At 46.5% G+C, this 14,258-nt stretch overlaps 1 protein-coding gene across 2 annotated transcripts in view; it reads left to right on the top strand.

Moving 5' to 3' along the window:
• Window positions 1-261: 261 nt before the first annotated feature.
• The window catches only part of KLF7 (KLF transcription factor 7), a 60,054-nt gene continuing 46,057 nt past the window's right edge, over window positions 262-14,258 (top strand). For both annotated transcript variants that reach the window (XM_075430750.1, XM_009939822.2), the window contains exon 1: window positions 262-616. In XM_075430750.1, the coding sequence (XP_075286865.1) occupies window positions 515-616 (102 nt within the window). In that variant the 5' untranslated portion in view covers window positions 262-514. The remainder of the gene's footprint in view (window positions 617-14,258) is intronic.

The following is a 14,258-nucleotide window of genomic DNA, read 5'->3' as shown; positions in this document are numbered from 1 at the left end:
AGTGGGCCGCGCGGCTGCGCGCGGGGGGGCGGGGCGGCTGTGAGGGGGCGCGGGGCGGTGGCGGCGGCAGGCGCGGGGGGGCCGGGTTTGGGGAGGGAGGGTGAGAGGAAAACAGGGAGGGGGGACGGGGGGGGATGTGGTCTCCAGAAAGTAAAGCGGGGAGGGGGCGGGGAGGAGGGGCGGGCGCCAGCGCGCATGGCCGCGGCGCGGGGCTGCGCGGTGCGCGGCGGGGACGTGCCCCGGTGCGGCGGCCGCGGGGACCTCGGTGCGCGGCGGGCGCTGCTCGTCCTCCTCGGCTCGGCTCGGCCCGGCCCGGCCCTCGCCGTCCCTCCGCTCTCATTCTTTCTCTCTTTCTTTTTTAAAGTGTGACTGAAACAAAACAAAGCCAAAGGGACGCTGGATCTATCATTGGTTGATTTTCCTCCTCCTTTTTTTTTATGATCAAAAACAACCCCCCACCCGAGCAAACAAACACACACAAAAGCAGAAAGAAAGGGTCTTGCTCAGCAGCAGCATGGATGTCTTGGCTAGTTATAGTATATTCCAGGAACTCCAGCTTGTCCACGACACCGGCTACTTCTCAGCTTTGCCATCCTTGGAGGAAAACTGGCAGCAGGTGAATCATTTAAATTACTCCTGTAAATCTCTTAAGCGCAGACAGTCGATGCATTGGGGCTGCATTTCTGACTTTATTTTATTTTTGTTCTTTGATTCAGGGTTGGTTTTTTTGGTGGGTTGTTTTTTTCTGCGTGTGTAGACCTTTAAATCTCTGTGTTTTTTGCCATGACAAACTGAGCAGTCCATTCAAATCTGTCTGCCTTCAGTCCTTTCTGAGCACACCTGGCAGCACCTGAGATCCAGTGGCATTCTGTAGTGTTTTGTTTTTATCATGACTACCATTTTTATTTTATTTTTGAGCTTAGAGGTTTTTTGGTTTGTTTTGTTCTTTTAAGCAAGGCTTATCACTTCCAGCCAGTGCTGACAACTGACAGCTGGTGGAAAAGGAATAGATCATTCCTATTTTCAGGTAATTAGTATATGTCAATAAAAATAGCTTAAATCAGAGATAGGGGTGGGCAGGTGTGTGGAAGCACTAGCAAAAGCTTTTAGGCTAAATTCTGTAACTAGGGAGGTGACTTATTTTCTGTTCTTTTTTTTTTTCCTCCTTTTTTTTTTTATAAGGTGGGGAGAAACACACACTTCTTGCTGTATCTTAAAACAATGACGCCTTAGGCTGTCCAGTAAACCAGTCTGTTTTGAGGGACCATAGCGTTAATATGCAGACAGAATTAGGATACTTTACAGATGGAAAGCAAGTATTACGAGTGCATTAAAATGATGACTGGTGGTGTGAATAAAGAAGACCAAGGAGAAGAGTAGGTTACAGGGAAAAGAGTTGTATAAAATGAACTATGAGCCCAAATGCGTAGATCTATAAATAGTTATCAGCTGAGATGCTGAGGAAGAAGGAAAGACAAGATTCCTCATTACGGCAGGACGTTATGAGACTATTCTGTTTCTTGATGTGGCTTTCTGGCAGAGGTAATACGCTGGGTGAAATTCTGGAAACTAGTGTCTCTTTAAAAAAAAAAAAATCCGCTGGTGAGTAGGAATAGTGGAGTGTGGCTGGGATGGCATGTGGTGCTGATGCAGCGAGCGGACCCGTGGCACTATCGGTATACGAATCACAAGCCACTGGATTTCATCTTGCCAGCATTCACCTTAGTCTTGGCCAGCATAAGGGTAGCGTGTGTAAGGTCTCTAGTAAGTGACAGCTTGGGACGTTCCTTTAATTTTTGTTTAGAAGTGTGTGTGTGGAGAAATGTGGACAGTAGGGCTTCAGGGAAGTACTTGGGCTGTGGCATTGTCATCCATCTGGACTGCGGCTGGACCTTTGAAGGTTTACCCTAGTAAAATTGTTTTGGCTGCAGCTTTGTGTGTGTATGTGCACACACATGAGAGGTTTATTGACAGATACAGTACGAACACATTCGGGATTTAGTTTACAGAATGACCGATCCAACTGTGCTTTATCCTCTCAGGGGGAGGGGATGCTTTTTGTTACTAATATTCAGCTTGCACATCCATGATGGTCACATCTGCTTTCCTTTTATATTTTTAACATGCTAATTAAACTGAAGAGGTTAATATAATTTCATTAAAAAGCCTAACTTCGTAGCATCATTGTTGTTGGATTGGTTGCATATTCAGTTGCATGTTAGTAATAGTCCAGACAGTCCAAAGCGAGATAATCTGTTGATATAGCCAGCATGCTTTAGGCAGTACTGTGTGTGATACTGTCTCCTGCTGCCTTTATGTGTAGAAGAGCAGCAGTTTATATATAGAGTACAATGTACCTATGCAAGCCCACTGTTACTATTGCAAAATTTGAACTCACACTCTCCTGTTTACACCCCACTGATTTTCCACATATGTTTGGAAAGCGAAGTTGAAAATAATTTGTTACAGTTTCCCATATTTACCCTCAAATTGTCCAACCAGTGCCTGATGTTTCATAATACATCCTGTATTTACAGTTTGTTTTTATTCCCCTGTTGCTGCCTGGACTTTCCTTGCAAACAACTGGGAGCAAAACTGTTGTATCGGTGGGAACAGCCAAAGCTGGCTGTACTAAGCACGCTGACACACAGGCTTGGCAGACCCACTGACACAGAGACCCCAATTTCATTCTGCATAATCACTTGCAAATATAACCAGGTCTTGGGGATTTATTTATTTTAGGCAAACCGTAACAACTTTGGGACAAGAGATGTATGTGCATGTATCTGTGTTTCTAAAGGTATCCCTTAAAACAGCCAGGCTGCAGTCAAGACCCCGGGGAGGAGAGCTGGCAGGGCAGTGACTGATCCCTGCGGGAAGAGTCAGCATTGGGAAGCAGCAGCTTTAATTTTGAGTGAAAATACTTGAATGGGTCTTGCCTCTGCTTCTGTGAAGATCTCTGCTGCCATACCCGACCTCCACAGAGGCTCCAGAGCAGTGCTTCTCCCAGCAGCAAAGCAGCACCCCGGCACTGAGATTAAAGGAAGAGGTGGTCTCTCTGCTTTGGAAAGTGAGGCATTCACTGTACGGCAGCTGGCTGACATCTGTATGTTTCTGGCTGGCACTTCATCCTGGCTCTGGCTGAACTGTCCTAGTTGCTCTCTGTCCGTGCGAGCTGACTCTGCAGTTCAGGCCCCGGGCGGGGGGAGATTTCAGCCCCTGCATGGCTGCTGCGATGCAGCGGGAGGACCTCTGGCCACATATGCCCTTGCTGGGGAGTAGCTGTCTGATGTGGCATCCCCGAGATTGGAACCAGACTGCTGGGAGAGACAGCATGAAGCTGAAGAGCACCTCGTTACTATGCAGAGGAAGGAAGTGGGTAGGAGGCTGTTTTTGAGGGAGGCGACTGTGAGGAGCGTAGCCTGTGCAGCTGCACGTGGTCCCACTCTCAGTGTGTCAGACTGCAAAGAGGGGGAGGGCAGAGCTGAGAATTGGGAAGGGCTGGACATGAGGCTTCAGTCTGTTGTTCCTGCTGGGCCTTCACGGTGTCATCTGGGGGGGTCATTTAAAGATCAGTGTGCAGAAAGCATCTTTTGTAGTCAGATATGTCTCTTCCTAGGGGTAGCATTTCAAACCAACCCTATTATCCTTCTCCATAGGCCCCTTGGAGGACTCTGGACTCATCATCCTTGTGTGACGAAGGGGTCTGGTCAGGAGACAATTTGGGGCTCTCTTCATATTCTGTAGGGACCATAAGCCAACCTCTAGCATGGCAATTCCAGAATGACACAGCACAGGGGCACAAAGAGCAGGTAGATGCACAGGGTCACCATGTGTGTAGCTGATGCAGGTGTATAAAATCAGCAGGGCTTAGGTGCCAAGCCCTGGCTTATTCTAAAAGAGCTCGCCTTTCCCACGTGTCATCGGGCAGACCAGGTCTAATTGGCTGGCAGAAGTGGAAATGGGATTGTATTGTTTGCCTGATAACCATTGCCCGATAACATTTCCTCTTGCCTTGGCTGACCTGGCTGTTCTCAGCTGCAGCAAACAATGCTCCTTCCAAGGAAGATGCACGTTTCCCGTAAAGCACAGGATCAAGGAAGCCTTTGTTTCGCTCTTGACTCTGTCGTAGAGCCTTGTTTGCATATTTTTGATCAATTCTTCAAGCCTCAGTTTCCCCTCTTTCTGAAGTGACTGACAACAGTGGTGCTGAGGCATGGTCTCTGCGGCTTGGGAGGCCGAGTTTTTACCCATTGTGGTGAAGGGCTTTGAGATCCCTGTGCTGTGTGAGAGCAGAGTATGCCGAGGTGACTAATCTCGCAGAACTCTTACATCTTAATGCAGACTTCTGCTTGGCAGACAGGGTCGTTTTCAGGCCTATAGGAAAAATTTCCACTGCTACTGGAAAGGAATAAATCACACTGGAGAACATTCCTGCCTCCCCATCATCTCCATTGTTCTAGTTTAATGGCATAGTTGGCCACTACATAAACTAAACCATCTCTTTTAATATTGCTATTTCATCTTGGTTCCAGTCATAGTGTAACACATTTCTTAAGTGCTTATAGTACATCATGCCTCTTGAGAATAACTTGCAGAGATGGTTGACTTCCAAGAACAGCCACACATGTAATGCAGTGTATTTCAGACTCTGAGCACCGGTCCGTTTATACCTGCAGGCTCTCTGCTTGCTCCATGTGCTGAAAGCATGCTCCTGTCACCTTACAGAAAGAGATGGAGAAGGAGAGGAAAGACAAACTTCAAACTGCTGTCTCTGTTATTTCGTGATTCCTTAATTACAGAATCTGTTGTTTTAAGTGTTATTTCTTGGCATTATGAAAGCATAGCACCCTGCAATCCATGTTACAGGTCTTAAAATGGCTGATTATGTGTGTAACTTGTGTCAAGTGGTTTTGAAGTGGGGTAAATACCATTAAGCAATACACAATCATAATGTGGGTACTCAACTAGAAAATATTTTCTCGTATTTGTTTGGGATGCTTAAACCTCCCCTCCCCCAAGCCCACATGTATGTCCTACGGAATAGGCAATGCGTAGATTAGAGTAGGCTACATAAAAATCATGATACATAGCTAGTCTGCAATGTGATACTTCAGTGTGGAAATGGCAGAAGGTCTTCAGTTCCAGGCAGTAAAGTCACACTTCAGCTCTTCAGGGTGGAGACAAATGGTATCTTCTGGATATTGTCATATTTTTGGGGGCCTTGTCAAATGACTCTCCACTGAGAAACATCCAGTCTGTTGCTTCTCCATTCTGCATTGGGAAACATGTTATAGTGAAGTGGGAAGCTGCTTCTGTTTGACTCTGTAGCTCCATATGAACAACCTTGTTTGTGTTGTCCTTGTAAAACAGGGATTTTGCTCGCTGGCTGAGCAGCATTCGTATTCAGTACATTAAGCAATGGGGTAATAGTATACTTTATCTCCTATCGAGCTTGTCGCATTCTGCAGAGGGGAAGAACTTTTGATCACCACACTCAAAACATCATAAAAATTTATTCACAGGTATGGTAATTGGTGGCAGTTTTCCTTTCTGATGGTAAACCTGAATTCTGGAGAGTTAATAAAGGTGTTTTCAGGAATGGTGCCGAGTCCCTCTTACTTTCCTTTCTGTTTCTCTGGACTGTGAAGTGCCTCTTGCCCATTCTCTTATGTATTTATTTACAATGCCCCCACTACTTCCAAACTCCCAACAACACTCAGGAGCTGGGAGTGCCATTTTTGTGATGTCTTTCAGGTTCAAGCTGCAGGAAGCACCCACCTAAATTGCTGAATTTCTTCTACCCACAGGTCCTCTTTGTACTTCTGCCTTGGTCCAGATCAATCTGGATTCACTTGAACTGCAGCGTTCAGCTGCTTCTGTAGCAAACAGAACAAATCTGCCAGGGAAACAGTCTCTGCTCCTTCCAAATTTTCCCTGGTAGAGAACAGATTTGGAGTACAGATGTTACACAGGTACATTTGCCAGCTTGATACTGTTGTATTTGAGACTGTCCCGGTTTTCTTCCGTTGGCTTCAGTCTTGATAGGTGCTACACATGTTTTGAGTTTCTGAGTTTGGTACTCTCTTGGCTGTGTCTCCTTCCCAGCATTGCCACTTTGAATTAAAAAATTGTGTGCCTGGTTCCCAAGAGAGAGATTGTCTTTAAAGTCACAGACTTTTTATTTTTTAGTTTGATGTTCTTTTTACTTTCCTTGCTTCTGAGCCACTGAAGATTTGTTTTATTGTCTTTTATTCTCAGAAATAAAAAAGCTGGGATTTCCAATGTTTACTTGATTAAGAAAATGCCACTATTGTGGCATTCTGAGAGCTGGCAGTATAGAGATAGGTGAGTATGTCAGAACTTGCATATCACTGCATTCACCAGGCTATATTTGCCATCCCTGCTCTGGCAGCAGCTGGTGAAGAAGGCTGCCTGCCTGTTCAGGTTGTTAGGCTGCTTGTGAGAGCAGGGTTCAAGTCTCATTTCCCTTCTGAGAAGAAATCATTTCAGCCTTTGTGCTCAAAGATGGTTAGACATCTTGGGTTTCATCAGGACACCAAACCTTTGCTTCTTAGTTCTTCAGTTAAAAGATGAGTTGGCAGCTCTTCCGTTCTCCCAGGGCTGTTGTGAGGATTCATATTATGGGTTTGCAGGGCTGGGGCAGGAGAGGGTTGTGCTGGGCTGCAGGGAGAGGGCAGCCAGCCCCTCTGAAGCTGCCGGCCCAAATCCTGCTGTGGCAGCTGGGGTTGTGGCAGCAGGTGCAGCTCCTGCGCAAGGAGCCCTCGGTGGGGTGCGGCATTGCTTCTCCAAAAAAATGGAAATAAGGATCCGAAAGGTAAGCTTAAATCCCCCTTCCCAGAGGCTTGTTTGTCCTTGAGACAACCTGTGCATAGCACTAATCTGACTTCTTCTCTAGGTTTTTAAAAGGTGTTGGAGTTTGGTGTAGGAAGCTCAGGCAGGAAGGCATGGATTTTTTTTGTTTAAAAGGTTTAATATATCAGCTGCTCTGATGCTCTTAATCCTTTTAAAGCAGGTACCCGTCCTCTCCCTGTTCTTACAGGTGAAGGATCCTTTCCAATCCAGAGCATTTCCACTCAGTGCAACTGTGTATTCGTTACATGTGTTACTGTCTTAAGAATTATTAAGATGCATGTGGTATACTTTACAGCGTACACTAAAGAGTCTGAGTCATCTGCACACAGACTGTATATTAATGTTTGCTGTAGGCCCAGCAGGCATACTCATTTAAGTGTCATAATAGTTTTGAACATGGTGCTTACAGACCCTGTCTCAGATGTCCTAATCCTCTTGGTTATTTCCCAGCATTGTGGACCCAAGTGCAAAGCTGGGGTTTAAATCATACGTGGGGGTCAACAGCTCCTACTCCGCAAGGGACAGAGAAGTAGGCAGTGACACAGGCAAGCTTGGAAGACAGTGTGATTGATGGGGAGGGATGCGAAGGAGAAGGACGCTGGCTTGTGAAAGGCTCTTCTGAGACATTCCAATTAGTGTCCTGATTTACAAATCCTGCCCTTAAACCTGCAGCCTCCCAAAGTCAGTTTTAAAGGGACACTGGCACAGGGTTGATGTTTCACCATAATGGACCTTTGTAAACCAACATGTTCTGACAGAAACTGCAATCAACGAAAGTATCTCCATTTATATAATTAAAAAAGCCCTGGAAAGCAGGGTTTGTGTTTTCTGGATGGGATCATCTTACCCACCTGCTGCCTTTGCAGCTCTCGTGCTGCAGCATTCTTCCTGTGCAGCTGAAGTGACTGGAAATCAAACTGGAAATGACTGTTTGTTTGGATTGTGCGGTGAAAAAAATACATGTGGCATGACAAATAAAATAAATTTTCAAAATGCTTTCACTACTAATAGGCTACTATGCTGCTAGGCGTTTGGTTTTAATCCTGACTCTCAAGCGGGCAAAGTTCATTTTCAAGCATAAGGAAAGTTCTAGGGTTTGTAAACATTTGCAATTTCTGCTGAGTTGTCTTCACTCCAGCACTGGAGGGTAATCAACATTGCGCTGAATTGCTTTGTGCTGGTGGGGGTGAAGTAGAGGACTGCCTTTAATTGCCTGCCTTTATCCTTCACCAGGGCTGGATGGAAAGCAAAGATTCCAGCAAGCAAAAGCCGCGGTGAAAAATGTTCAGTGGGTGGAGGAGTAGAAGGAGTGAGAGGTGCTCCTGTTTGCTTGCATTTTACACCCAAAATGGACATTGGCCACGTCATAGCACTTGGGTGTGATGTTAGAGACCCAGATGTGAGTGGCCGCTTTTCTTGATTCAAGTCTGTAGTTCCAGATTACATCTTGGAAGTGAGAAATTTCAGTGGGTGATGTGGTGGCTCCAAACCCAATATATTCTAATGTAACACTTCAGACTGGAAAAAAATGTAATTTTTTTAGAGAATGTTTGGTAGAAATGTTTCAACCAGTTCTACCTTCTAGGAATTTTCCTGAACACCTGGCCCTGTTTTCAGTGTTAGGGACATGGTTTGGCTAACATCTTCGGCTTTGTTGTCAATTTTAGTCTTCCATTTCAGGGCTTGCACTGCTAAAACCCAATTCTTTTCTCCTAGCTATCAGCAATTTGGCTAGTAAAAGGTATCCAGACTCTCTGCATCCTGTGACTCTCTTGCATCTTTTGAGAACTGCAGCCACAACCCTACGTGATGCCATAGACAGAGTCTGGACACTTCTGGTTTCTAACCTTGGTTCCTGCTCTCCTTCCCTCTGGGTGAGGGTCTGGCAAGGCATGTTGATGCATGAGATGCAAAAAAGCAGTGCAATTGCACATTTTCCTTGGGTCCTGACGACTACGGATCACTCTCTTCTCTGCTTAGCTGCTGCCTGTGAGATGCTGTGCTAGTTTGTTGGTGAGGAATCAGTGCACTCACCCTCCCTTGGCACCTCTGGCTTAACCACTGCATCTGAGGTGCCCCACATCCCAGAATGCAGGGTGAGGTGAGCAGCTCAGGGACTTTGTTGTTTTCCTGTGGCTGTACAGTGGTTTGAAGGGTGCCAGCCCTGCAGAGTTTGCTGCCTGCTTCAGGCTGGTGAAAAGTACAAAATAATCCTGGTTTGGGGTTTCGTTTTTTATTTTCTTTTTTTTGGCTTCCACTGTCTGCCTAGAAAATTTATGCTGCTCTGAAGAAAACATTCCACTCATCTGAAAGCTACTACAGCTGCCGTGTGAGTAATAAAGTATGGAAAGGAGGAAGGGAGAAGGGAGAAGAAAGATGGGAACTGATGTTTCATATGGAAAGCATCATCCTAGAAGCGGCTTTGTTTCCGACACGTGGACAGTGGAGAGGCTGCATTTTGCTGCTCAATGGAAAATCTGTGCCGGTGAAAAGAAACCTCCCTCATTAGTGACTAGATCAGATAGGGAGGGAGTTTGGCATCTCTTGCTTTCAGTTTAAAATTTGTCTGCATTTTAAAATAATAAGGGAGAAGCAAAGGGCACTGGACTGACTTGATTTGAGAATACAGCCAGTTTGGGCAAAATAGCTCTTTTCTGTCTCCACCTGATGCTGCTGTCCCAGTTCACTCTGGCAGTGTCATAGCCCTCTCCCAGCTGTTCAAAGCTGTGCCAGCACCTCAGAGTGGTTGTGAACGTCTGAAGGCTGCTGTACATCAGGTTGTAAGCAAGATGCGTGTTGCTTCTGTTTGTTTTTGGTTTCTGATCTTTCAGGAGTGTATGCTTTCCTGCACAATTGAGGAAACCATGAGCTTGGTTTTGGTGCTGGGAAATGTGGTTCTGAGGTAACCAGAAGCCTGTGAGAGTTGGGGCTTTAGGAAGCATGGGGGGGTTGCAGTCAAATAGAGTAAAGGGTGTTTCTATCTGATCAGACCAGAGGAAGGAAGCACTTAAAGTTTCGGAGGTCTCCAATATCTTGGAAGAAGAGGTAGACTGCTGTAAGTGCTAATGTGACCCGGTGAAGGAGCTTGTAATGTGCTTCTCTTGCAGGTTTGAGAATTTCAGGGTAAGTGGGTGTTACCTCGGGTAGATTTCTACTGTCTACTGCAGGAAAACAGCATAGACTTCTGTTATTGGCACATGCCTTAGCTCTTCTGTGTTTTTAAAGTGAAAAGAAAGATTGTTGTATATAGTGTTTGAAAATGGTGGGGCCTGGTTTAGTCTGTGAGGCTTTTTTAGAGGGAATGAGTCTTTCGGTGTTTGATTGCACAGTTAAGGTCAGGAGGAACTTTGCTGTTTCTTCCGTTGATTACAGGATGAAACCTTCCAGACACAAGCTGAAATCTCTGTCTCTAGTGCTTCTCTGGATGAAGATGTTTGCTTGAATCAGTGCCTCAGGTTCTGGGGTGATTTGGGGGTTAAAGGAGGTAGTGCAGGGGCCTTACTCTGCTGAGTTCGCATGCCTCCAGGACAGCCTGGTCCCATGGCAGCACACTGTACTTCTGAGCTGGCTGCAAAGCTCATGGTCTCTCTTCAGGCCGCCCTGGTTTTCTGCTCACTTGAGACAGTTTTGTGTTTTCCAAGAGTGACTCCTTTATTAGTCTTTGTTGGATGCTGGCAAAGGAGTTTCAGGGTACCCAGCTGAGTGTGCCTAGCTTTTCTTGGGCTTTCTGAGCTTTGGTGGTTTGTTTAAAACATGAGTAAGCCACAGTTATTTGAGGGAGAAGAGAATGCCAGTGTAGAGTTACTTTCTGGTGTGAAGGAGTTGGTAAACAGGTGACCTCCCAGCATAGTTTCTCAGTGCTGAGAAGAATACCAGTAGGGGCACAGAGCTCTACAAAGGCTGCGTTGGGATTTCTTTCTCCAACGTGAGAAATTAGTGTTACATTTCTCTGAAGAACACATTTGAGGGAGAACAAGGGAAGCAAGGTGTGGGTGGTTTCTTACTCCCACATACCTCCAGCACATGTGACTTTTAGAAAATGCTGAATACTCATCTTCCAAGTCTTGAGTGCTTGTCATACTTGACACTGAGTGGATGCCCTAGGCTGAAGACTCGTTCTCACTGGGACTGTCTCACATGGATTATCCTCATGTAGCGAGACCTATACAAGCTCCAAGGCCTGGTAATCCAGTCACTGTTTTGTTGGAGCAAGCTGCATCTCTGGTCAGAGATCACTGTGACAGAAGACTGGAATTTCTGTCTCTTTTCAATTTCTTTATGCTTAAGTGGAAAAGGTCAAGGAAACCTTTGATATTCAGTTCTGAATGCTTGTTGTCTTTGTAAATGGGAAGAATAGTACCCACATCACGTTGGGGATTTCAGATCAGTCAGTGAGTCGGATCCTGGGCTGATGCAAACTGGTGCAGATCTGCCAAAGTCACAGTGGCAATATGTGGATTTACACTGGCCCAGTGTCCGCGAAGTCACTTGACACCTTGCAGGAGAATGGTCTATACAAATCCCAGGTCTTGTCAGGATGTGGAATAAATATCAGGATGTGGGCAGAAAACAGCACACCCATTTTAATGATCTGTTTAAAACAATATTGCTGCTCTCTGGCTCTCATAAATATATTTCCACTGGTGTCGGGGGGAGGAGACAGTCTCAAGTGCCATAATGAGAGAGTATGTTTTTTAAAATGTTGCACAATAGGCCACTAAGTTGTGCTCTAGCTATATTGGCTTATTTCTGTTTTATAGTGAGCATGGCCTTAAGCATTCTATAAATACCATTTCTCCCCCCACCTTCAGCTAATAAATAATGGAAACTGTACCGGAAAGAAATTTTCTTTCCATGAAAGAGTGGGAGGTCCTGAGCTGCCCTCGATAAAACAAAGGATGTAGCACAATTTGTTTTCTTTGGTTTTTCAAATGAAGAAAATTTGGAGATGGGAGGGAAAGAAAAGATATTTGCAAATGCTAAATGTGCTCTCCCCAACACTGCAAGGTAGGATGATGTCTGGTGTGGGCATTGCTTCCCCCAGGACAGTAATACCCATCTGTGAAATGAAGACAAATGAGACAGGTTTCTGAACAGTCTTAGTGCATAGGAAGAAGGAAGGATCCCATTCTGATTTTTCCTCAGGCTTTCATATCCAGCAGTGGAAACCAACCTGAAAGTGGTTGTAAATGAGCATCTAAAGGAGCTCTTTGTGTAATTCAGTGGGCTGTGTCATCCAGGGGTCAGACTAAATTATCAGAATGGTCCTTTTTGACTTTAAAATCTGCTTCTGTAAGTCAGTCCACCTTGAGACAATAAACAGGAGGAGCTGGAAGCCATTATACAGCAGGATGGCTACGACTTGGTCGCCATCACAGAAACGTGGTGGGACAACTCGCGTGACTGGCATGCTGTTATAGATGGCTACACAGTCTTTAGGAAAGACAGGCCAATAAGGAGAGGTGGTGGAGTTGTTCTATATGCGAAGGAGCAACTGGAATGCATTGAGCTTTGCCTGGAGGCAGATGAAGAACGAGTTGAGGGTTTATGGGTTAGAATTAAGGGACAGGCTCATAAGGGTGACATTACTGTGGGTGTGTACTACAGGCCACCTGACCAGGAGGAGGAAGTTGATGAGGCCTTCTGCAGGCAGCTGCAAGCAGCCTCACAGTCACAGACCCTGGTTCTCATGGGGGACTTCAACCACCCTGACATCAGCTGGGAAGACCACACAGCTAGGCATGCGCAATCCAGGAGGTTCTTACAAAGCATCAGTGATAACTTTCTGATGCAAGTGGTGGAGGAACCAACAAGGAAAGGCGCTCTGATGAACCTTGTACTAACAAACAAGGAGGTACTGGTTGAGGATGTGAAGGCTGGAGGCAGACTTGGCTGCAGTGACCATGAAATGGTGGAGTTCAGGATCCTGCATGGAGGAAGCAGGGCGATAAGCAGGATCAAAACCTTGGACCTCAGGAGGGCTAACTTTGGCCTCTTCAAGGAGCTACTGGGAGGAATCCCGTGGGCCAGGGCTCTCGAAGGCATGGGGGTCCAAGAGTGCTGGTCACTGTTTAAACGTCGCTTCCTCCATGCTCAGGAGCGGTGCATCTCCCTGAGAAAGAAATCTAGCAAAGGAGGCAGGAGTCCTGCATGGTTGAACAAGGAGCTTCTAGCGGAGATCAGGTGGAAGAGAAAGGTACATGGAATGTGGAAAGAGGGACAGGGCACTTGGGAAGAATACAGGAATGTGGTCAGAGCATGCAGGAATGCAACAAGGAAGGCCAAGGCCCACCTGGAATTGAAGCTGACAAGGGATGTCAAAAACAACAAGAAGGGCTTATTCAAATACATCAACAGCAAAAGGAAGGCTAGGGACAACGTGGGGCCGCTGCTGAATGAGGCGAGTGTCCTGGTTACGGAGGACGCAGAGAAGGCAGAGCTACTGAATGCCTTCTTTGCTTCAGTCTTCAGTGCAAAGGCAGGCCCTCAGGAATCCCAGGCCCCGGAGGTAAGAGAAGAAGCCCACAGAGAGGATGACTTTCCCTTGGTCAAGGAGGACTGTGAGAGGGATCGCTTAAGTGATCTAAACACCCACAAATCCATGGGCCCCCATGGAAAGCACCGACGAGTGCTGAGGGATCTGGCGGATGTCATTGCTGAGCCACTCTCTATCATCTTTGAGAGGTCCTGGAGGACAGGAGAGGTGCCCGAGGACTGGAGAAAGGCCAATGTCACTCCAATCTTCAAAAAGGGCAAGAAGGAGGACCCAGGGAACTACAGGCCGGTCAGCCTAACCTCCATCCCAGGAAAGGTGGTGGAGCAACTTATCCTGGAGGTCATCATCAAGCAAGTGGAGGAAAAGGTGGTTATCAGGAGTAGTCAGCATGGATTCACCAAGGGGAAATCATGCCTGACCAATCTGATAGCTTTCTACGATGGCATGACTGGCTGGGTAGATGAGGGGAGAGCCGTGGATGTTGTCTACCTCGACTTCAGCAAGGCTTTCAACACTGTCTCCCATAACATCCTCCTAGGGAAGCTCAGGAAGTGTGGGCTGGATGAGTGGTTGGTGAGGTGGATAGAGAACTGGCTGAATGGCAGAACTCAGAGGATTGACATCAGCAGCGCTGAGTCTAGTTGTAGGCTGGTAACTTGTGATGCCCACCAGGGGTCAGTACTGGGCCCAGCCTTGTTTAACTTCTTCATCAATGACCTGGATGAAGAGTTAGAATGTACCCTCAGCAAGTTTGCTGATGACACCAAACTGGGAGGAGTGGTAGATACACCAGCAGGCTGTGCTGCCATTCAGCGTGACCTGGACAGGCTGGAAAATTGGGCAGAGAGGAACCTGATGCGGTTCAACACGGGCAAATGCAGGGTCC

The sequence above is a fragment of the Opisthocomus hoazin genome, chromosome 9, assembly GCF_030867145.1.
Source record: "Opisthocomus hoazin isolate bOpiHoa1 chromosome 9, bOpiHoa1.hap1, whole genome shotgun sequence".
Classification (NCBI taxonomy): Eukaryota; Metazoa; Chordata; class Aves; order Opisthocomiformes; family Opisthocomidae; genus Opisthocomus; species Opisthocomus hoazin.
This window is presented reverse-complemented; position numbering and strand designations above follow the sequence as displayed.